The sequence below is a fragment of the Lolium perenne genome, chromosome 4 (assembly GCF_019359855.2).
Source record: "Lolium perenne isolate Kyuss_39 chromosome 4, Kyuss_2.0, whole genome shotgun sequence".
Lineage (NCBI taxonomy): Eukaryota > Viridiplantae > Streptophyta > Magnoliopsida > Poales > Poaceae > Lolium > Lolium perenne.
In genome coordinates this window covers 357,707,212-357,732,338 of record NC_067247.2, presented here as the reverse complement: position 1 = coordinate 357,732,338, position 25,127 = coordinate 357,707,212, and the positions used below count along the sequence as shown (strand labels likewise).

Below are 25,127 nucleotides of genomic sequence, written 5' to 3'. Positions count from 1 at the left end.
CTTGTCGAGCTGAGCTCATCGCCTCCACCCGCATGTCGAGCTGAGCTCATCGCCTCGTCATTTCATCATACCGTACATTTTTCATCCGAACTCTGAACTAATCATCCAAATAAAACATTTGTTCAGTGATTAATTTGATCTTCTTAAATTTTGTGTACCTTACAATTATACGCGATCTGCACATACGTACATCTCCATATCTGTGTACTGTTCGATCGACAGATCATTGCCAGATTTCTTCATTCACGTGCCCTTGTTTGGCGCGGCGACGACGCCGTCGTTGCCGGCGAGGGCCCTGTACTTGTCCTTCCTGGTGAAGCCGGTGCACTCGTAGGAGAGCGCGGAGGCGATGAGCCTCTGCACGTGGTTGGCCACCTCGTGGCTGGACTTCCCGCCGCCGCCGCAGGTGTGCTCGGCCGGCAGCTTGTCGAGGAACGTGACGGTGTACTGCGGGCTCGGGTTCATGAAGAAGAAGAAGGGGTCCATCGCCTTCCACCCCCTCGCCGTGTTGCCGTGGAACATGCTCGTCCGGCACTCCGTCGCCACGGGCACGATGTCGTCGGTGAGCTCCGCGAAGAGCGCCGAGAACCGCAGCAGGAAGGGCTCCCGGCACGTGGTGCCCTCGGGGCACACGGCGACGTCGCCCCCGGCGAGCAGGCGCTTGATGGCGGCGGCGTCGGTGGCGCGGTCGCGGGTCAGCCGGACGGTGCGGATGGGCGAGAGGATCTCGGAGAGGCGGGAGAGCGAGTAGGTGACGACGGACACGGGGCGGCGCAGCGCCACGGAGAGGAACACCGGGTCCACGAGCGTGCGGTGGGAGCAGGCGTAGAGCGCGCCCGTGCGGCCCGAGGCCAGCACCGGGCGCGGCGGGGGCGCGCCGCGCATGGTGATGCGCACGCCCAGGGCGCGGTACACTTGGTACTGCCACGGCATCGGGACGAGCGACCCCGCGGCGACGCGGACGACGGAGAGGAGGAAGCCGACGGGGAACCACGCCACGGCGATCAGCGCGGCGAGCGGGGTCGGGCGCTGGACGAGTCGCCCGTCGTGGAAGACTACCGGCTTCGGCAGCTTGTCCGCACCCACGGCGTCCACCGCCGTTCCAGGCACTAGGTACGCCTCCTGCATATATGTTGCCACGCACAGTATAGTATTCATTCAACACTGATGCAGAGTGTAGACAAGAAATGGCTACTGGTACCTGAAATCCATTTTGGTTCATGTAAAATTATTTTATAGAATCTAGCCCCCAGATTTATCTCCGTGAACCAACTTCAGCAGTTGACACATGGGTAGGAAAGAGAAAACATTCATAAATTTGTTGTCAATTTCTATCAATGTATGCCATGTGTCAACTGTTGGAGTTGGTCCATCGATATGAATTTGTAACCCGGATCTCATAAAATTATTTTCCTAGATGCATCCCCTGTCGGAAAATCCAGAAATTTATTTTGGCTCATAGACATAGATGCACCCACTGCCTTTTTTTAAAGAATATCTAAAAATTCGGAAATAAATACTAGGGTGCACTTCCAGACATTCTATGCTTGCACACGAAGTTTCGCGAAGAAATGTTATATTTTGTGGCCTGTGCAGAGAAGACCTCCGTTGCTCCAAATTAGCTTTTCATGAGATTTTTTTTTTGTCTTTCTACATAGGACACATAAAATATCTTTCTCCCTGCAAAACTTTCGTGAGCTAACATACGATGTCCGGATGTACACTGAGGATTTTTTTTCAATTTTTTAACATTTTAAAATGGATTTAAAATATATTTTACCTAATAGGTGGATCTACACCAGCGAGCCAAAACACCATGAAAAATACTAGTACATAGTCTCTTAATCCATAAATAAGTGTATATTCAGACAAATCTTAAGTCAAATTCTATTAACTTTGATCAACTTTTAGAAAAAAAGTAAAAGTATTTGTGATACTAAATTAATATTGCTAGGTTCACCTTGACATGTAGTTCAATAACGTAATAATTTAATATCTCGTATGTTGCTACTATTACATAAAAATTGGATCAAATTTAAAAAAAAATTGACTTCTAAAAAGAAACGGAGGGAGTAACCAACTTTTAATATAGCCGATAATAGTAAAAAAAGCATTGGCTAGCCCAGTTACTCGCACCCACAATGGTGAAAAGTATATAAGTGGATTTATTTCCCTCGCTATTTTACGTGTGTGGAATGTGGATCCAACCAGGGACAGAGCCAGGAATGTAGTATAAAGGGGGCAATCTTAGTATGAGAGGGCAAAACTAGCTAAAGTCATAGAAATAAGGAGCTGCCATGGCTTGTGTTCAAAGGAAAATCATGAGCATAGGGCGCAGCCCCCCCCCCCCCCCCCCTGCCTCCGTCCCTGGATCCAACCTTACACACACACCGTCGTTTTTATGCTTTTGTATGCTCTCTTCTCCTACTCCTCCTTTCCCCTGCACCATGGGCAAGCCTGACACATTTGTTTTTTGAACTCAACCAACATGTTGATCCGCTTTTCCTATCAAAAGGCCTAAGTCTCAATGCCCTACTAAGTTGTGAACCGGCTTATTTGAGGCTTTGGTTCACTTTTAACATACATTGTGCATGATTTTTTTTTAAAAAAACTATGTTTTATAAAAAGGCTAAGCATGCATGATGGATCTAGAAATTTTTCTTGCGGTGGGGCAATCAAGATAATCTTGTATATTTATTATGAGATATGTTTGTTAGTTTTTTCCTCACTGAAAAATGTGCTAGGATGAAAATGCTAGGGTGGCACATGCCTCACCATAACACTTGATGGCCCGTCACTATATATATGCGTGATGCGTGATTACATATACTCCTTCTGTCCCATGAAAATACGGCATGATATATAGGTCCAAATTTAGACTTTTTTTAATGGAAAAGTAGCAGTAATAAAGAGAAGTGTAGTTTTCGCTCTGGAGCCCATATAGACAATTGTGAACAGTAAATTGGAAAACATTAAAAAAAATTAGCTCCAAAAAAAAGCAAAACTTCAAAAAACAGAACTGACTTTCTATCTCAAGAAACATGTACGTCCAGCGCCAAACTCCCGTGAATACTTCAAATTTAGTCTTTTAAGAGCACCCGTATTTTGAAAAATATCACAGTGATCGATGACTGGTACACCAAGGTGTTAGTGAATCACTGCTTGTTAGCGTACGTACGTCGAAACTTTGGGAGTGCATGAAAACGTTAACGTACGTCAATGAGAACCGGTGATAAGTGAGTCAACTGACCGACCTTGCAGAGTCTCATGAAGGCGTAGTCAGACCTCCGGTCGCCGAGCCCGACATTCGGCACGTTACCTTCGCCGATCATCTCCCTCAGCGCCTCCACCTTCCTCTCGCCGACGAGCACGCCCCGACGTACGTCCACAAGCCCCGTCGCGCGCCCGTGCCACGTCGCGAGCTCCGTGCCGACTATGGCGTCCGCGCCGAGATGGTCCCGCAGGAACGGCTCCGCCATCACCCTCGGCGTCGCCGTCACCACCCACCTCCGGCCGCAGGCGGCGAACACGCGCCACGCTTCCGGGTGCACATCGGCCGCGTAGAACTTGGGCAGAACGGCGCGCGCCGCGGATTCGATGTCCGCCACGCGCGCGCCCGCAGTGGCCGCGAACACCAGTACCTGCACGCCGGCCGCCTCCGACACCGCGTAGTACAGCGCCGCGGCGAGCGGCGCGAGGAGCAGGAGGAGCGCCAGGCGTGGCACGCCGCCGGTATCGAAGGCGACGAGCGCGTAGTAGGGGAAGGCGCTCCGCGACCGGAGCAGCGTGCCGTTCAGGCCCGACACCACCGTGTGGTCACTGCGGTGCGACGCGTTGCACTTGTGCACCGCCGGGAACGGCTCCTCGCTGGCCACCACCATCTCACTAGCTTGAACGCCAAGGCTAACCCGTTTGCTTCGAGTCGGCTTCGTGCAGTCTGTGGCTGCGCACAAGTGTTTGTAAGGATGATTTATTTATAGCTTGTGTGGGAGAAAGGACAAAACAAGGGTTGATTGATGAGCGGTAAAATTATGGAATAATCAGTTCAGATTGTAATCCACACTTCTACATGCATGTGTGCTACTCCCGCGTAATTTGATAGTTTTTTTTCTTCAAATAGAGGCAAGAGCTTTGCTCATCTCATTAATTAAGAAGATTTTTACAAGAATAAGTGGCAAGAAAAGAAATACAACGTTGTACATAAGTCACAAGGCATGATAAAGCTCAAATGTTTAGCAGCGACCAATTCATATTTGGGGCCTCGGATTTAATGCTGCTCAAAACATGGGTCGCCATCGACTGAATATTTTTTAAAAATATTTGCATTTCATTCATTCCAAAGCTTTCAAGATACCAACATGATGAGGGGTGACATTGCCTTTCGCTTAGTGCCTTGGATATCTACGACATTAGTGCCACCAATCTTGATCGAGGCGAATTTGTGTGACTGGCTGTGAATGGTGGATCAATCGAGAGCGGCATAAGTACCATATATGTGCCCTTGATTGCTACATGTTTGCTTTGAGATTCACATATCAAAGAATCTGTTCATGTACCCGAGCCACTACAGGAATGGCCGTAGATGCCGACGGCAGCCCTTGGCGTAGCCGCGCCTGACCCTCGGTGTAGGCTACGCCGACGGCAGCCCTCGGCGTAGTCCCTCGGCGTCTAGGCCCCTCGGCGTACGGCTGGCCCTCGGCGTACGTGACCTACGCCGACGGCCAGGTGAGCCCCTCGGCGTCGCTGCCCTCGGCGTCTACTGGCGGCGCGTCGTCGCCGTTAACGGCGCATCGGCAGACGCTGACGACCGTGCCCTCGGCGTACACATACTCTCTGTTATTTTTTAATATATAGATTTAGTTTCTAGTGTTGAATTTAAAAGACCCACATCTGTTGGAATATATGGATTTGTTATTTCACAAACCACTAAATTGCAACATCATGAAGTCTAAAGTTGCCTACCTCAATGTGAAACGTGGTCTTCAAGAGTTATTGTGTAGTTACATGTTTCTGAACATTAGAAAAGGTTCAGTTAATCTTGTCTGTCAGGGCTTGGGTCCTGCGGCCCATGAACTCCACCGGATCACTCGTTATCTGATCCGGACACATACGCCCCCCGTTCTTGTCGCAGTGAGTCAGCGACGACTTGTGTCGACGTTGCTGCAGGTACACTTGGTTATCAGAAAAGGGTATGTGTCCGTCAGACACTCAGACCATCACCCTTAATTTTGCAGTACTCCTACTTTTCATCGCAGGAAAATGATACTGAAACCCGTAGGAACAAGACAGCCTGTGCTCGTAGTCGTACTAGCTAGTAGTAATTGCGTGAGGTCCAAAGCGAATCTTAGTGTTTTTATTGCTTATAATAATCTCCCCCAACTGCTCATGTCCTGTGGCGTAGTACAATCAAACTGGGACGTAATGGAAGAGGTAAGATGGAACGAGAACGAGGTAGGGTTCCATATTGGAGGCGTGGAGAAGCCGATACAGATCAAGTTGGGGCCTTTATGACAGAGTTGTTATCTCTCATAGATTCTTCCATGGTCTAGAGCATGATGAACCAATCGATCAATGAACTAGATGGTGTTGATCTGGAACCTTGAAAGACATTTGGCGGCCACGGCTAAAGATGCTCTAATTGCATCCGTGTGGTTAAGATCCGATGGAGCATGAACTCCAGCGGATCACTTCTCTCGCATGCCGGGATCAAACCCAAACTCCTACGACTGATCTGAATATGAGCCCCCACTTCGGATGGATCACTACCGCAGTAGCGAGAGAACCTATAGCAGATCCCTTAAAAATCATGCCCTTCGAAGGTTTATAAGGGAGGTTGTAAACATTTTCTACAGTCTCAAATAGGCTTTGCGAGAACAAATACCAAAAAATTGAACTACAAACCAAAAAAATCATGTTCTCTCCTTTTTCCTCTCTTCTTCCCACCTCCAGTTTACCATACGTCCCGGACGGCTCCAGGCTTGTCCACCCCCCAGCTCCACGTACACGTTCCGCCTTAAGCACCCGCCTGCCCTGCGTACCCCGATGCTCCGCCTCTCGAGCCCCTTCTGCACCGGCCGGTGCTTCGCCTCCGAAGCTCCGCCCGCTGCTCCGGTCCAGAGCCCCGCAAGCTCCACCCTAGCCACGTGTTGTTCCTGTTGTGGAGAAGACAAGCGCCACATCTGACGAGAAGATGAGCCGGCCACGCCGCCCCTAGCCCGCGGTGCTCCAAATTTATCACAGGCCAAATTCATCGCAAATAGGCTAGAAATTAGCTTATTATTTGTCGAATAGCGGCCGGAATTTAGGGCCGCGAGGTAGAATTTGATCGGACTCCTCAAGTCTAGAGGTGGAAGGCTTCAGCGCCAAAAACATCCCTTCCGCCACATGTTGACTATGTTAGAGCATCCCCAGCCGTTGGGGCTCCCCAGGCCGAAATCCGGCGTTATTTAGCGCCGGATGGATGTAGTTTTTGGCCTGGGGAGGCCCATTTTTCCAGCCGCGAGCCCATGGTCGCCTTCTGACGCGCACCCACCGCGTGCATAGTGACGGCGCAGTCATCGGGAAGGGCAATCGTCGGAGTTCCCTCGACGCATTGAACCGTCGCGAAGTGGTCTGGAGAGCCGAAACGACTCGTCGGGAACGGTCGAAGTGGCCTCGATGCGAGAACCGCCGTAATGGAGCACGAACTCCGCGGAAGAGCAACCGCCGCTCTCTTCGTCGAGAGACCTACATATACGGTTTCTGACGGCCGACGCCATTCATCTGTTCTCTCCTCACCATCCTCCGTCAACCATGAGCGATCTCTCTTGGCCATCGGACACCGACAGCGAGGGGAAGCCGCCTGGATGGCGCCATTGGTGGGATAAAGCTGCATCGTCCAGCAGCGACGATTCCCCTCCGCCGGCCAGCGAGGACGAATGGGATGACGACGAGGAGGACGAGGAGGAGGACGAAGAGGCCAAGGAGCAGGCCGAGGAAGAGGCCGAGGAAAAGGAGGAGGAAGAGGCCGAGGAAAAGGAGGAGGAGCAGCAGGAGGAGGACGACGAAGAGGCTGAGGACACTGACGAGGAGGAGGACTCAACTTCCTCCGACGAGGAGGTGACGAGCCGGAAGCGTCGCCGCCACGACGATGAGGCGGGGCCATGTAGGAAGAAGAAGTAGTTTAAGTTTGTTTTAAAGTTTTTATATGTATTTTTTTATGTTTATTCGAATTATATTCGAAATATATATAATCTATCTATGTTGCACCACTTGAGAGTTTAAAGCTTTCGTTCGACGAGGGTATTGCCGTAGATCGGGAAGACGAGGGTATTGCCGTACAAACCCAGGCCATTGTCGCCGACAAGTTGGGGCCACGCGTGCTTTCGTTCCGTCCGGACTCCCCGAGCGCTCCCCGGGGGGCCGGGGATGACGTGGGCTCGCCGGATGGATGAAGGGCCAAATCCGGACGGAAACGAGAAACCGGGGGCGCGACTGGGCCGAATTACGCCATCCGGATGGAAAAAACGCTCGCCGGGGGCCTGTTCGGGGGACGAGTGGAGATGCTCTTATAGGCACGGATAATTTTGCCTCAGAAACAGGAGACACCGGTTATTTTAACGGTTTAACCGTTTTAAAGGGGTTCTGCTACACCGACTCATTGTCCTCGTTCCGCCCGCAGCTAGTGAGTAACTTCTGTCAGCATTGGTGCAAGTACACTTGGCTATCACAAAAGGCCTGTGCCCGTCTCGCCCTAGAAATCGCAGTACACTTTGCATAGTCCAGCCTGTGCGTGTTTTTTTTTTTTTTTTTTTTTTGCGAAGAAGCCTGTGCGTGTGACACACTTGCAAACCTACTCATCTCATGTGGCGTACAATCAAACTGGAAAGCAACGGAAGAGGTAGACGGAATGAGGTAGATCTCCAAATTGAAGGCGGGGAGAAGCCGATTGATTGACTTGGGATCGATCAGTAAATCTATTCTGGAACCAAAGATGGTTCATGTATTGTACTCGTGTAAGAAGGATTGTCGGGGAATGACTTTCATTGTTTCCTGGGTCAAAGAAACAGACTTGAAATGCCCTATATACAAGTAATATTCACGTTATATATTTGTTATAAAATTAGTGGAAATTATAAAATTACATTTCTTTGCCCTGAAGTCAGTGGAAATTATTTCTTGGCCAAACACTTTTATACATGTACAATACTTGATCATCTTTGATTCTGAAAAGATTCAAAGTTTTTTATCTTATTTGAAATTACAAGAATGCCCTCGCACCCGAGGGCCAAAAATTTACATCCACCTTTCTTCTCACTCTAGTATCGCGACCAAAGGAGTGGAATGGTCAATATGATAAAAAATATTATCTTTTATGTAGTCAGTTGACGATGATATGCATATATTTTTTTGGATACATTAGGTACGAGTTTAGCCGTATTTACCGTGAGAATATTAAAATACATTGTGATTAAAGCAAGCTACTTCCCATATGGCTCTAAATGCTCCCATGTTCAGTAAATGTAGACATATTTTGCTTCATATTTTTATCTAAACCCGCGATAAATATTTAAGGTAGAAGGACATAAGAAAGCTCAGGACAAAACAATTCTGTAACTCATCTCTTTGTTATGCTAAGATAAAGAGATATCAAGTACATATATCCCTGTTACCATCCTATGTCCGCACCCGTGCCGACGAGCAATCCATTCCATTTAACGTCCAATAAAAGAGGGATATGTGCCAATATCCCATGGCACGTTGCTTGTTGAATGCTAACCACGCACTCTACCTGTTCAATGGCACTAGTACAATACTTCATGTGGATCATCATGTGCTGGTAGAAGCGTATACCAATAATAGTGTTGTTTGTTCACGGTATTTATCGCTGAAAAGAGTGAATAGACAAATTAAAATGTGTCTAATACGTACGATTCAGCCACACGTTTTATTGGTTGATGGGAAGACATCAATCACAAAGCCGCCTCCTCCTCCTCTAACCTAGCCGCCGCCTCCTCCTCTCCCCCCCCCCCCCCCCCCCGGCGGCGGCGGAGGATCTACCCGCCCCGCTCCGAGCAGCCGCCCCCGGATCGCCGCACCTCAGCCGGCGCTACTGCCGGCCTCGGCCCCGGCCCCGGCCTTGGCCTTGGCCCGGCCGGCCGGCCGGCCACAGCCCCGGCCCCGGCCTCGGCCACGGCGGCGGTGGCGGCGCCCCTTTCGTCGAACGACGAGGGGGAGGAGAGGGTTTCCACAGTGGCGTTCCATGGGAGGTGATGAAGCGCCGGTGGAGGAAGCCGGGCGGCACGGCTACTTGGCCGAGGCCTGATGCTCTCCGTCGGTAGCCGTGGAGGATTCGATGGAGCGGTGGCAGCCTCCGCCCCGGTGACGGTTCAGCGGTGGTACGCATGATCCGCGCCGCTGTCTTCTTCCCTGGTGATCCGGCATGAGGGACTGGCGGCGTGGGGGCTGCTGGTCTTGCTTTGTTTTTGGTGGCAGTCCTCGGGTTTCTCGCAAGCGAAGATGAAGATCTACCGGATGTCAGTTTGCTTTGATCTGGCTGGAGAGATGAGTTCCGGAAAGCTCTGCTGGCGAATGGAACAGTGCATATTTTGCCTGCAGTTTGCTGGATCGGGTGGTATTCGGTCGCGCGCACCCATGTTTTTATTCCGACCGTTTGGTTCCGGAGGGAGCGCCGCGAAGCTATATTCTGTGTTGACATCTGGTGACTTTTTGGTCCATTGTGAAGTCAGAAGAAGGAATATCATGAAGGCCGGATTGGTGGACTGACTAAAGGAGGTTCGAGTCAACGTGATGCTGAGGGATCTGCTTGGCGTTCCGGGCTTGCAGTAGTGGTATGCATGTGGGGGCGGCAGCACAGGAAAGTTCGGAGTCTTACCTCTCAGGGTGAAAACCCAAGGTCTGACCTTAACTGGTTGTGCCTGGCAATGTTCTTGTTGGAGGCATTGTTTTGAGAGTTGAGACTATCTTCAGGGAGAAATCCTAAGACCTTTGGTCGGGCGACGACGGCGCTGGTGCACTGTTTCCTTCTTGGAGGCGTTTCTTTTGGAGAGTTTGTACTTCAGGTGTTGTCACGGTGGTGGTTTTATTACTATTGCTAGGTCTAGAAGGTTGTTGCGGGACTTTTTTTCTTAGTTTTCTTTTCTCTTTTTTAGCTGTGTGCATCCGTACTGCCATCAGGGTGGGGCGTTGTTGCAGAGGCTGGGTGTAATTGGTATCTTTTGATATTAATATATTCCCTTTATCGAAAAAAAAGAAGTGGGACAAGTAAGATAAGTGAGACAAGAATTATTGGCTACTCTTGACTATTTTCTTCTTAAAATATCTATATATATTTAATTACCCCACTTGTACCACTTCCACGTCCCCACTGGGCGTGTACTATGTAAGTACTAGAGGATACCCCGCGCGTTGCTGCGGGAAATTAGGCATTATACTTTGAAGAGATTATATTTGACTACACATAACCAATGTCAATATGAAGAGCGGAATTATTCTTTTAGTTCGCATTGCATGATTGATAATACCCATCCAGTCTCCGCAAAATGCAGGAACATCTCATAACAATTGAAGATTGTTTGCATTGCTCTAACATTCTTTATTCATCTAAGAAAATCTTTATTATTAGATAGCGAAATCACCATGTTTATTGTGTTCAAATCATTTGCTTGACCAATAACTCATATGAATCCATTACCCTGCTTAGAAGCAAATCGATAGCAGGACATATGATGATAGAAAGAAATATTCAGCCGGAGGAATGTAAAATAGTTACGTACTGCATTTATGATATCTGAACTCTTAATAGTCTGCACCCAGACATGAACTTTTGAGAAATGCCCTGTTCAGAAGCAAATCGACAGAAGGACCAATGATGTTAGAAAGAAATATGCAGCCGGAGGAGTTCAAAATAGTTATATATATATTAGATATTTACGATAGCTGAACTCCCAATTGTACATCAATGCACAAAAGGAAATATAATTGACATAATATTAAGGTTAACCTGGAGGAATGCATCCCTACTTGAGGAATCTACAAAATGGCAACCAAGATAATAATAATATACCTCAACAATTATTTAGTCCTGAAAATAGGAAATTAATTTAAAGAAAACATTAATCAGGAGAGGTAATAGCAAGTGGCTACCCAATAAATATCAACACGATGCAATGCAAAGTTACCCGACTTCATGTCTTCACCTCCAATGCAATATCAGTACCAATGCCAACTGTTCCTGGAAAGGTTTAGGTAGCTTGTGAGACAAATATCGGGCTAAAAGAGTGGTAAATATAGCGGCACTTAAAATCCATGGACCGAGCAACAAACATCAGATATTGGTAGGGAATAATTGGTCTTAAGATATCATCTTGTAGGCTTCTTCTCCTATCGATCACTACGAGTTCAGTGGATCCCCATCATCTTACTGTACGTGATGGAGGCTGCAAAGCAGAAACTTTGTGGTCCTCGTAGAGGGAGAATGGAAACTGGTAGGAGAGGACATTAGCAGCAGCGTGGCAGGAGAGTCTTGGCGGTGATGTGTAGACCACAACCAGGTGGAGAAGGCAGTCACCTCATGAGGAGGGGAATGGGAATCGGTCTAGAAGAGTACGAAATGATACTAAGAGGAAGTATGGGGAAAGAGACACTGACTAGTAGATTCATATATACATATGAGATTGAGGGGTAGAAGAATTCAAAAAGATTAGAAGGCATCAATGCATAGCGTCAGTGGAGAAGATGGAACGTGAAGAGATTCCCAGAAGATGAGCTCTCTATGAAAAGAAGAATTAACTGATAAGCCACTCGGTGGAAAAGTATGCATGTATGAATAAATTACATGGACCAATTAGAGGTTTGCTAATGTAGATGAATAAATAACATGAACCAATTAGAAGCTTGCTGATGTGGCATGCTTGCATGTTGAGAGAAATCAACTTAGTGGGTTGCTCCTATTTAGATATTATAGATTACCGGTTTGCTCTTAAATTTATGCCGCATCCCTCCGCCCACGTGCTAAATGTTGACGAGGGAGTTTCACAACCTCCACAAAAAGGATTTTATGAAATGGTCGCCGCTGAATGGGCATCTGTGCCAAGGGGATCTCACCGATACAAACATGGCAACAAAAAATCAGACATTTAAGGCGCTATTTGAGAGGTTGGGCAAAAAATATGAGTGGAAAATAAAAAGGAAAAAAGAACGTATGTTAAGTATTATTGATAGTTTGGATATACAAGCTGAGTCTATTCCACTGTCAACTTTACAAAGGGAAAATCTGAAGCTAGCACATGATTGTTTAAATAAACTTCGTCGTGATGAGGAGCAAAAATGGGCTCAACGGGCGAAAGTTAAACATGTCCAAGAAGGGGGCAATAACACGAAGTATTTTCACCTAGTTGCGAATGGTAGATAGAAAGAAAAAAAATCCAGTTGGAACAAGATGAAGGAACTATTGTAGGCGATGAAAATTTGAAAACCTACATAACCGAATTCTACAAGAAATTGTTTGGGGACCCTGAGCCTAACTCCTTCTCCTTGATGGAGGAGAGTGTGACGGATATCCCACAATTAACGCAAGAGGAGAATGATCTACTAATAGCACCTTTTACTGAGGAGGAAGTTTTTGAGGCAACCTCCCAGATGGAGCATAATAAATCTCCGGGACCTGATGGTTTTCCAGCAGAATTTTATCATTACTTTTGGAATGTGATTAAATATGATCTGATGGCTTTGTTCACAGAATTCCATAAGGGTGACCTTCTCTTTATAAACTAAATTTTGGAGTTGTTACTTTGCTACCAAAGAAAGAAAATGCAGTTCAAATCCAGCAATACCGACCAATTTGCTTACTCAATGTGAGTTTCCATTTTTTTACTAAAGTTGCGACTATTCGAACTTCTGGTCTAATTCATAAGATTATTAAACCAACACAAACAGCCTTCATGCCAGGCCGCCATATTCTAGAGGGGGTAGTGGTGTTACATGAAGCTATTCACGAAATCAACCGAAAAAATGGGTGAGGTTCTTTTTAAGATAGATTTTGAAAAGGCTTATGATAAAGTTAAATGGCCATTCCTCCAACAAGTGTTGCGGATGAAATGGTTTGATCCCAAGTGCTGTGAGTTTATCAAACAGTTCGTCCAACGGGGAAGTGTTAGAATTAGGGTCATTGATGACATTGGTCATAATTTCCAAACAAGAAAAGGGTTGAGATAAGGTGATCCTTTCTCTCCCATTCTGTTTAATATAGTGGCTGATGTGTTAGCGATCATGATAGCACGCGCAAAAGAGGAGGGTCAAGTAGGAGGCCTTATCCCTCACTTGGTTGATGGGGGAGTTTCGATTCTCCAATACACCGATGATACAATCCTGTTTTTAGAAAATGACATTGAAAAGGCTATTAATATGAAACTAATACTCTCTATGTTTGAACAACTATCTGGTCTGAAAATAAATTTCCATAAGAGTGAGATCTTCTATTTTGGGAAGGCTAAAGATAAGGAGCATGAATATAGACGGATCTTTGGTTGTGTGGTTGACCAATTAGATATCTGGGGATACCACTTCATCATCGGAAGCTTAAAAATGCCGAGTGGAATCTCGTAGAAATTCGCTTTGGTGCTAAACTAGGTTGTTGGTGTAGCAAACTACTTTCTTATGGTGTTCGATTAGTGTTAATCAACTCCATTTTAACAAGTCTTCCAATGTTTATGCTCTCTTTTCTTGAAATACCGGTGAGAGTGAGAAAGCGTTTGGATTTTATCATTCCTGCTTCTTTTGGCAAACAGATGACACAAAGAAAAAGTATAGACTTACAAAATGGAATATGGTTTGTAGATCCAAAGACCAAGAAGGACTAGGTATTGAGATCCTTGAATTAAAAAAAAAGTGCCTGCTAAGTAAATGGTTGTTCAAAATTCTCATTGTGGAGGGAATGTGCCAACAAATTTTATCTAATAAATATTTGAAAAATCAAACGTTGGCACGAGCAAAGAGTAAACCTACTGACTCCCCTTTTTGCAAAGGTCTGATGAAAGTTAAGAATGATTTTTTCAACAGATGCTTTTTCAAAGTTGGTACTGGGGATTTAGTCCGGTTTTGGGAAGACATTTGGTTAGGTAACACTTCTTTGGCCCAACAATATCCGTATTTATATAATATAGTGCAGCGAAAAAATGTGTCGGTGGCTACTGTGTTAGCACAAACTCCTATTTATATATCTTCCTGAAGAAATCTAAATGATAAAAAATGGAGTCAATGGCTGCACATCTGCCAACGCCTCATGCGAGTGCAATTATCAAATAATCCGGATAAGTTTGTGTGGAAACTTAATAATTCTGGTATTTTTTCAGTTAAATCAATGTACCTTGACTTGATGCAGGGACATACAATCTTTCTACGGAAATATTTGTGGAAGTTAAATATCCCATTAAAAATCAAAATCTTCATGTGGTTTCTCAATAGCAAAGTGTTACTTACTAAGGATAACTTGATTAAAAAGAATTGGAAAGGATGTACAAAGTGCTGTTTATGTAATGAATCAGAAACTGTACAACACCTTTTTATCGATTGTCCCTTCGCTAAGATTATTTGGTGTATGATCTATTTAACTTATAATTTTCCTCCTCCGGCTAATGTTACCAATATGTTTGGAAATTGGCTTAATGGAGTTAATAAACAGGATAAAGCAAGAATACGGATTGGAATTTTAGCCGTATGTTGGTCTATCTGGATAACTAGAAATAACATTATTTTTAACAGATAAACGGGAACTAATTTTTTGCAGGTGATCCGACGTGCAACTCACTAGATTCAGCAATGGGTGTTGCTTCTACCGGAAGATCAGCGGGAGAATATGGCTACTGGGTGCAACCGCCTGCTAACGGTTACTCGGGACTTTTTTTTCCAGGCTACTGGGTGGCGGCACACTAGTAGATTACGAGATGCTTAAGATGATACTGTTTTTTCCTTTTTAGATGGTTGATACTTGTCTCAACCTTATCCGATCCGTGATGTAAAACTGCTATACTACTGAACTTCGCAATAATAATAAAGGCCGTATGCATTGTTTCGATGTAGAGGTTGGGCTTTGCCCCTTTTCGAAAAAAACCCACTCTCGCTAGCTTTCCTTGCCGCGAGTGAGTGACGGAGTGATGACATGTGTCAGGGTTGATGCTTTTTTTCTTGGGATCAATATCAGCAATGTAGTTCATCCAACGATAAACAAAATTCCAACTATAGAACTATGACACAATCAAACCCGAACGAACAAAATGTTGAATTGAATCGTAAAGTAAAGTTGGGTATATATACCTAGGCATCCTATGGGTTGGGCCAAAGAAAGCCCGGCGATTTAGGTCTAGGCCCGGCCTAGCCCGGCCAAAATAGACCGAAAGCACGTTAGGCTGGCGCGATGGGCCTCTTTTTTTGCGACTTCGCACTATCCAGGCCCGGCCCGGCCATCGGGCTAACATATTTATGCCCAGGCCTGGGAATTTTGGGTTGGTCTGCTGCCCATGCCAGGTATACTTACTTGGGTATCAGAAAAATAGTTTCAGTACTTTTCACAGAAATACTATGAAAAAGAATAACTCGCAGGAAACAAGTACTCTTGCCTACTATTTCCAGCTTGTCTATATTCTCTAAGCCGTAATTATTAGTAAACTCGTGAGATATGGAAATGAAATCTGAAGAGGTCCGAACTGAAGGCGCTGAGAAGCCGATGATAGAGTTGGAACAGTTTTGTATCACACACAGATTCTTGGTGTGGACTGTGGAGCCTGATGAACCGGAGACTGTACGGTACAGACAGCTGAGCGTATACTTGCTGTGCGCGCGGCGGGTGATTAACGAAGGATGCGTTGGCATGCTAGTATGCTACTAATTACTCCCGATCGATTCGCTGGCATGGCATGCGTGTGATGATCAGATTCCAAAAAGCACTGTCGAAACGGCGTGCGCTGCCGGGCGAAGTCGATCGTCGGCCGGCGTAAATGATGTTCTCATCCGGTAGGCAGCGCAGCCCGGCAGTACGGCGTGCGTGCGCTGGATATTCGGATTCTCTTCGTCGATCGTGGCTGCCATGCCAACAATGGGCGCCCGACGGCGCGCGTGCCTGCATGGACCATGGGCGACCGTGATCGGCGGTGGCGCGGAACGCGGGCCGGTGGCGGGTTGTTCTCTCGCCATTTATTGGGATGGCCGAGATCATCAATTCATCATTCAGGGGTCGCGAGGCTCATATCGTTTTCTGTGGAAGCTGGCTAGGTCGCGCTTGCGGGCTTCTTTTTCTTCTTGATCCAAGAGAAAAACAGGAGAGGGTGACGATTGTGGCCGGCACCGGTACACGTCGCGACTCACTCTGTTTTCCGTAGGTCGTATGCTATGACGATCGTGGACATCGTCGACGAGAAAAGAATAGGGTCGTGCCCTGCGATCTGTTGGCCTGCGTGGTGGATGACAGGATGAGTCGTTATGCCGTGCAGCGTTATATGTCAAGAAACAAAAAAGGTATAGCATGGTTATAAGGGATGGGCCTGAGAGTTCAGAGGATATGGTGATGGGCTTTGCCTGGACCGGACGGGTATGGTCCATCTGTCCGTGGGTTACTAACGGGCTTAACACCATTTTGGACCGGGCTGTATCGGGGGTTAATCTTATTTCAGGGTTCTGTATTTTGTTTTATCTTTTTTCCTTGTCTTTTTCTTAAAAAATGTATTTTTTCCTTGTCTGATGAATCACTCGGACCAACAACAAACTTCGCCGGAACACTTTCTTCTCACTCTCAACATCTCCACTAGTAGCTGTTATATCAGGTAAGATAGCAGATTCATTCAAGACAACATTTCTGCTAATTAAAACCTTACTTCATGATTCACAACTTATATCCTTTGACACCTCATTTGTAACTAAGAAAGATGCACCTAACAACTCTGGTAGCCTCTAATTTTCGACCTTCAAAAAGATGTTGATGGTAATAAGTATATAGTTAAATAGATGTTTCGCATTGCTTGCTCCTCTTTACCTGAATAGGGCTATATGCCTTAGTGAATCTAAAGGTAAAGTAGCCGAGGTATGACCTTAGGAAGAAACAAAGATCGGTGTTCTCTACTGACGCAAGACGTGGAATCTTGTTGAGTTTTTCGATCGGTTCAACCTGTGCGGCCAGGACGTTGGAGGTTCTATCCCACTTTCAAGAAAACAGCGCATCCAAGCGGGAAATGAGCCGTGTAAAAGTGAACCTTGGTCCTACATTTTCGAGGAGCCAAGTATAAAATTGAGGCACCAGCCATCTCAACTAAAAGCCTGAACTGATTGAAATGAGCTAGGCAATATATTTATCTCAACACTTTGAGGTACCATATAGAATCGATGCACTAGCCAACTCCACCAAAAATCCAAACCAATAGAAAGAGACTACGCACTATATTTATCTCAAAACTCTGCCTCACTTCTAAGTTATTTTAGTCCTTAGTGCGGAGTAGGTGATAATTTCTTTCAAATAAAGGAAAAAACATTTGCCTTAATTCATTGAGTAAGAAGAAGTTTAGAGTACATCATGAAGGTTACAAGCCACCACACGACACCACACAACATAAACGGAGGCCTACTGTCCCGACATAAGGTGACCCAAGCGCTTAGAGCATCTCCAGCCGCGTCCCCCAAACGGCGCTGCATCGAGTGTTTTGGGGGACGTGTTTCGTTTGTGTCGCGTTTAGGGGACGTCGCTCCCCAGCCGCGTCCCCCAAACGCCACCCCCCAAAATTGAAATACTCTTTTTTTTGCATTTTTATTTCAATGGAGAGAAGAAACATTCCACAAACTAATACATAATTCAGAACATGGTTTACACAAACTAAGACATAGTTTGAAACATGGTTTCCACAAACTAATACATAGTTTGAACCATGGTTGACACAAATTAAAACATTGCAAAATAACGAAACCTAACTAGTGTTGGCATCGCAGATTTCGTGTGTTCGCTGCCAAGAAAGAACACTCTCAGGCACTCCTAGTCATCCAAACTGGAAATCCAGCTAGTGATGATAGCTCTGTTGGTCCTTTCGAGGAAGAACATCCAGAAACCTCCGTGCCTATTTTCGCTGCGAAGAAACAACACTCAGTCGTCCTCTTCATCGGTGTCGCCATGGTAGTGCTGGCGGCAGCGCGTCTCGCCGAACACCTTGACGCTCATATCGGCCTCGCCAAGGTAGGAGAATGTGAGCACACAGCCGGCTTCGAGGTCGTGGTAGCGCGCGAACTTCTCCCAGCCGGTGTGGAGGTACATCTTGCCGCGTCCGTCGAAGAGCACGTCCACCGGCCACCGGCAGCAGTCACAGCCAGCGTCCCGCAGATGCAGCGCGGCCAGCTCGTTGCCGGTGACGAAGTCAGCGAACTTGTCCGGTAGCATCCGGATGCCGAGTGGGTCGCCCTTGAGGATGACGACGAACTTGAACTCCACTTCCTGCTCCTCCTCCTACAGGTCTGACGATGAAGACGACGGCGTCGCAAGCGACGACGAGCTTGCAGCTCTGCCGCAGCCATGACCATGACCACTACCATGGCGATGACCTCGGCCTCTGCCTCTACCAGCCATGACGTCGACTCTTGAGATGGTGGCGGCTAGGGTTGGGGAGAGAGGCGCTAGGGTTTGGTAGTGAGGGACAATGAGAGAGCACCCCTTTTTATAGGCCGGAGGGAGGCGCGGAAGCAGTGGCGCTCATTAACGCGGCATGCAGAGCTAGGCGCGACGAGACGCTTCGCTACGCCGCTGCGGGAACTACACCGTCGCTGCACGCCAATAACTTTTGTCGCGAGGTAGGCGACGGTTAGGTTAGACTTCAATGTACCGCTAACGTGTTGGCCCTGCCACTCCTCGCCTCGCTTTTCGTTGTGTCCGGCGTGCCCGGAGCGTCCCCTGTGTAGCGGGGATGGGCTCAGGGCGCCGGACACCGTATTGGGCCGCGCCGGACGGAAAGAGGCTTTGAGACGCGCGGCTGGGAATAATTTTTTATCCGGCACGCTCCAAATCCCTTTGGGGGACGCGGCTGGAGATGCTCTTAGCTCCCACGAGATCCCAAGCTCTCCGTCTTGATTTTTTTTTGCCATTACAACGTTTGGCATGGAGCTCACATTTTTAAAGATCCTAGCATTCCTCTCATTCCAAAATTCCCACACGACAAGCATGACAAGAGATATCATGGCCTTCTTCCTCCCGTCGTTGGCAATGATTAGGCTATTCGAACAAGACTCAACATCATCATAGTAAATCCAACCCGTGGAGTTGAATTTTTGTAGACCAAGCCAATTCTTAATCATATTCCATATGCGGATGGAGTAGCTGCAACATTTGTATAAAAAGTGGGAGGCCATCTACCAAACAGGGGAAAACTACCATTGGGCCACCCTCTTCACTCAAGCCGGTCCGCCATCCACAGCCGATTTTGGATAATAAGACATGAGAAAAATTTACATTTTGGAGGTGTCCAATTCTTTCACACTAATGCACCCTAGTGGAACGGATAGACTAGGCGAGCTGAGCCTTGTAGGCCAAGGATCAAGTGTAGGCGCCAGAGTTAGTAAGGTTCCATATGATAGAGTTTCGCGTATCATCTGTTGTGTTGCTCAATATCAATTAAGTTGATATTTGGAGAGAATAATAACTCGTACTGATTTGATAGATTACATGAGATTATATAGCACATGAGCCGGAACCTTTAGGGTTTGGATACTAGCCGGAACCTTTACATGACATATGTCTAATACCCCCACCCCCCCCCCCCCCCCTCCCGCGACAGTGTCAACGTCAAGCTACAAGACATTGAGACTGGACCTAATGTCGGTAAAGGATGATGTTGGTAGTCCCTTGGTGAAGATATCCGCGAACTATGCGCAAGTGGGGATATGAAAAACTCTAACTTCGCCAAGAGCAATTTTCTCTCGAACAAAATGAATGTCAATCTCAATATGCTTGGTGCAGTGATGTTGGACTGGATTCGATGCCATGTAAACAGCAGAAATATTGTCACAGTAGACAATGTTGGCACGCTCAAGTGGTCGATGAAGCTCCACAAGAAGTTTGACGTAGCCAAACCAGCTCTGCAATAGCTCTGTACACGGCTTCAGCTAAAGACCTAGAAACTGTAACCTGCCTTTTAGAAGACCAAGAAACAAGATTATCATCCAAATTAACACAAAAGCTGGATGTGGATCGTCAAGTATCCGGACAACCTGCCTAGTCTGCATCAAAATAAACTGTCAAGCTTGTAGGAGAATAAGAATTAAGAAGTAAGCCATGATTGAGAGTGCCTTGAAGATACCGTAGAATGTGTTTGACATGAGCAAGATGAGGTACACGGGGATCATGCATGTATAAACAGACATATGATGTATCTTCGACTAGGCTGGCAATCCATCATACCAAGCACGAGATAGTAAATAAAAAATGTGTTGTCGTTGAGAAAGAATAGAGTTGTGGAGGTGCGAGATGTAGTGACATGAGGAAAATGCCCCAAATCACTCATAGAAAATTCACGACCGAGGGAAGAGATGATATGTTGTAAGAATGAATCAGAAGAAACAGTGAGGATAATATCATCAACATAAAGGAGAAGATAGGCAGTGTGAGCAGAAGAGCGAAAAATATAAAAAGGGATGAGTTAGATTTGGAGGGAAGGAAACCGATAGACTGAATAAATGTAGCAAAGCGATGGAACCAAGCATGAGGAGCATGTTTAAGGCCGTATAAGGATTTGTGAAGAAGAAAAATAGAATCAAGAGAATAAGGATTTTCAAACCCAGAAGGTTGTTGACAATAGAATGTCTCGTTGAGAGTACCATGAAGAAAGACATTTTCAATGTCCAGTTGATGGATTGGCCATGATGAAGAAACAACGAGACTAAGCACACCACGAATTGTACTTGGTTTAACAATAGGGGAAAGGTCTCATCAAAATCAATCCCATGCTGTTGTGAGAAACCCAACGTTCCTTGTAATGAGAGAGTGTGCCATTAGAGTTATATTTGTGGTGAAAAACCCGTTTACCAGAAACAACATTGGCACCCGATGGTTTTGGAACAAGAGTCCAAATGTTGTTTTGAAGAAGAGCATCAAATTCATCGCGCATTGCGGAGTGCCATAGAGGATCTAGAAGATCTCATTTATAAGTGGTGGGAATAGGAGAAATAGTGGTAGGGGTGGCGGAGAGGTTAAGACGACGGCGAGAAATATGAAAGCCACGTTTGCCACGAGTGCACATGACATGATCGTTTCGAGGAATAGGTATAGGAACTGCATGGGGAGGAATATGTGGTGGGGAAGACATGCGAGTGGATGACGATGCATTGGAAGTGGGAGGATGGTTGCAGCAGATGGTGGAGAAGCGGTAGGCGTAATATCTGTTGTGGCAGAAGGATCGGCAGAGCTGGATGGAGGCGAGGAGGCTGCCGCGGCGCGGCAGGGGATTGATCCGTGACAGACTGGCGAGGGCTCCCGACAGGGGAGGTGGATGGCGCGGTAGACGTTTCACCAAGAGGTACCAAGGATATGAGTGGTTGGTGCAGAGGAGTGGATGGTCTAGGTGGTGTTGATGGAGGAGAGGGGGTAGCGGCAGCATAGGGAAATGTTGTTTCACGAAAAGTGACATGACGAGATATAAGAACATGGCCTGGAGATGGATCAAAGCACCAATATCCCTTATGATCATCAGAGGGTCCAATGTAAATGAAAGGGAGGGTGCGAGGTGTGAGCTTGTGAGGAGCAGTGGAGATGATGTTGGGAAAGCATAGACATCCAAAAACACGTAACAGTGAATAATCAGAATGATGAAGAAATAGCGATTGAAAAGGTGTGTAGAGAGGGCACTTTTCGTGGGATGAATGTTGAGAAGAAAGGTGGCGACACAGAGAGCTTCAACCCAAAAACGCGGAGGTAGAGAGGCCTGGATGAGCAAGGTGCGAATAATATCATCGAGAGAGCAAAGAGAACGTTTAGCTTTGCCATTTTGTTGAGATATGTAGAGACAAGAGAAACGAAGTAAAATACCGTGAGAGATAAAGAAGTCGTGGTTTTTGGTGTTGTCAAATTCACGGGCATTGTCACATTGTATAAAGCGAATAGGTAGACTGGAGTGAGTATAGACATATTGGCGAAAGTTCAGAAAAATTGTGTGAACATCAGACTTGGGGAAAATTCCAAACATAATGTGAGTAATCATCAAGAATAACAAGATAATATTTAAAACCAGAGACATTAGAAACCGAAGATATCTAGAGACCACGATGCAATAATTCAAAAGGAAATGAGCTATATGTTGATGGAGTGCTGAAAGGTAATCTAGTATTTTTGCCGCATGGATATGCATTACAAAGCGAGGGGTCATGAGAGGAGCTAGAGCTATCACTAGGTGACAAGGGATTAACTTATCAATACCTACGGATTATAGACTAGGGTTTTAGTCAGAAGTAGAGGGCAAGTAGATCTCGAAGGTTTCAGCCGAAAAGTGCTCGACGATTATGAAAACTAGGGTTGCGTGAAATAATGAATCGATGCTCTCTTTGTCCCTCGACTCCTCCTTATATAGGAGGCGGAGCCGAGGGATTCGTAATACATAAGTTACAGAGTCGGGGAGGGTTTCCAACCCGTCCCGTAAAATTACAAGTATGTATTTCCTAATACAACTCTAGCTTTCCCTAGTATCAACTTGGGCTTCCAAACTTCATATTCATCGAGTCGTGGGCCTTCAGTAAACCCCGGGTACTATCTTTGGCAGACCCATTGGGGATGCCTATGTCAGTAGCCCCCGAGATTTTGCTTGAATCGAAGAATCAGAGAAAATCTCCAACTTTATAATCATTCAATAACTTTATCACATATCTTTGGATATGCAATTATATATTGTACAGGGATAAAGGTAGTTGGGGCTAGTTCATCTGACGGATTAGGTACTAGTTAACTGCTCTAGTGGCAATCCGCAAAAACCTACTTCAAGATCACGTCCCTGGACATGATCTCGGGATACTGGTGTTAACTCGACAGGTGCCATTTAAGGTCTTACCATCTGTCGAGTCCCAGTCATATTTTATCGGATACCTAACGCGTCCGTTAGGATTTTTCTTCGTATCTGTTGATACGGAAAAAAGTAGCAAACCGACGTCAGAGACGGTGCCACGCCGCTCAGAACGGATCTGGGGTCTTACCTTCGCAAAGTTTTGCGGCATTCAGAGATTATTCGCAACTTTGGCGCTCTGAGAATATATTGTCGAGTGCTTTTTCGGCTGTTGGAATAGCACATTTTATTGAGTCAACGGATGACTTATCTTGCCTTCCCGATGGGAGTATATGTAGAGTTATTTGTATAACTCGAAATATGCTCACTTCTTTTTATAATTTCATCGGGCACGCGAACAGCGTTCCCGATGGGAGTAGCCCCCTGATACGTCCCCGACGTATCCATAATTTCTGTCGTTCCATGCTTGTTTTATGACAATACTTACATGTTTTGCTTGCACTTTATGATGATTTCATGCATTTTCTGGAACTAACCTATTAACGAGATGCCACAGTGCCAGTTCCTGTTTTCTGCTGTTTTTGGTTCCAGAAAGGCTGTTCGGGCAATATTCTCAGAATTGGACGAAATCAACGCCAAACCTCCTATTTTTTCCGGAAGCATCCAGAACACCGAAGGGGAGTCGGAGAGGGGCCAGAGGGCCACCAGACCATAAGGCGGCGCGGCCTGGCCTGGGCCCGCGCCACCCTATGGTGTGGAGCCCCCAGGCACCCTCCTGCGCCGCCTCTTCGCCCATAAAACCCCTTTCGACCTAAAAACACCGTACCAATTGACGAAACTCCAGAAAAGTTACTGTGGCGCCGCCGCCATCGCAAAACTCCAATTCGGGGGACAGAAGTCTCTGTCCCGGCACCCTGCCGGGACGGGGAAGTGCCCCCGGAAGCCATCTCCATCGACGCCACCGCCTCCATCATGCTCCGTGAGTAGTTCCCCCATGGACTACGGGTTCTAGCTGTAGCTAGTTGGTATTCTCTCCCTCCATGTACTTCAATACAATGATCTCATGAGCTGCCTTACATGATTGAGATTCATCTGATGTAATCGGTGTTGTGTTTGTTGGGATCCGATGGATGATACATTATGATTAGTCTATCTATAAAGTTTGTGAAGTTATTGTTGCTGCAATCTTGTTATGCTTAATGCTTGTCACTAGGGCCCGAGTGGCATGATCTTAGATTTGAGCTCTATAATTATTGTTTAGATTGTATCTACAAGTTGTATGCACATGTCACTGTCCGGAACCAATGGCCCCGAAGTGACAGAAATCGGGACAACCGGAGGGGATGGTAGTGATATGAGGATCACATGTTTTCACGGTGTGTTAATGCTTTGCTCCGGTACTCTATTAAAAGGAGTACCTTAATATCCAGTAGTTTCCCTTGAGGCCCGGCTGCCACCGGCTGGTAGGACAATAGATGTTGTGCAAGTTTCTCATTGCGAGCACGTACGACTATATATGGAAAACATGCCTACATGATTAATGAATTGATGTTCTTTCTTAATGCTTTATCAATCCTATCAATTGCCCAACTGTAATTTGTTCACCCAACACTTGTCACTTGTTATTGGAGAGTTACCACTAGTGTAGATCGCTGAGAACCCCGTGTCAACGCCCGGATTTTTAAGTCCAGATGCCTATTATGCCATACATCGCAATCCCAGGAATATTGTTGTTGCGAGACATAATAGTTGAATATCATAGAGTCATTATTTATTACAACACATCATCGTCTTACAAGGGTAGATCACATGATCCAATATTACAATAGTAGTTGATCTATTGATCATCGAACATCACAAATAGCGGAAGCGAAGTAGTAGTGGCTATCTAATCCACAGGCCAACGCTTGACGTCAGGAGTAGTCCTAGTTGTCGTAGACGTCCTGCTGTCCATCTTCCTCGTACTGCTGTTCACCTTCATAGTCTGGCCATTTGAATAGCCAGGGACAAAGCCATGAGTACTTTTAAAGTACTCGCAAACTAATACTAGTGTAAGCACTATCAATTTTTAGTAAGGGGATACTAAGCTCTAGGTTTATTTGCATAAAGCCAAGTTTATTT

At 46.3% G+C, this 25,127-nt stretch overlaps 1 protein-coding gene across 1 annotated transcript; it reads right to left on the bottom strand.

The window, feature by feature from the left end:
- Positions 1 to 98: 98 nt before the first annotated feature.
- LOC127296866 (glycerol-3-phosphate acyltransferase RAM2) lies at positions 99 to 3,959 on the bottom strand. Its single transcript, XM_051327095.2, has 2 exons — positions 3,255 to 3,959; positions 99 to 1,122 (listed from the first exon to the last, which is right to left on the bottom strand). The coding sequence occupies exons 1-2, from the start codon at positions 3,879 to 3,881 to the stop codon at positions 244 to 246; spliced, it is 1,506 nt and encodes a 501-aa protein (XP_051183055.1). The 5' UTR covers positions 3,882 to 3,959; the 3' UTR covers positions 99 to 243.
- Positions 3,960 to 25,127: the final 21,168 nt, after the last annotated feature.

Bases quoted from the DNA above. Each gene is read 5' to 3' on its own strand.
- LOC127296866 (XM_051327095.2), bottom strand. From the start codon at position 3,881: ATGGTGGTGGCCAGCGAGGAGCCGTTCCCGGCGGTGCACAAGTGCAAC. The intron at 1,123-3,254 runs GTCGGTCAGTTG...ACATATATGCAG, and splicing joins CCTTCATGAGACTCTGCAAG to GAGGCGTACCTAGTGCCTGG.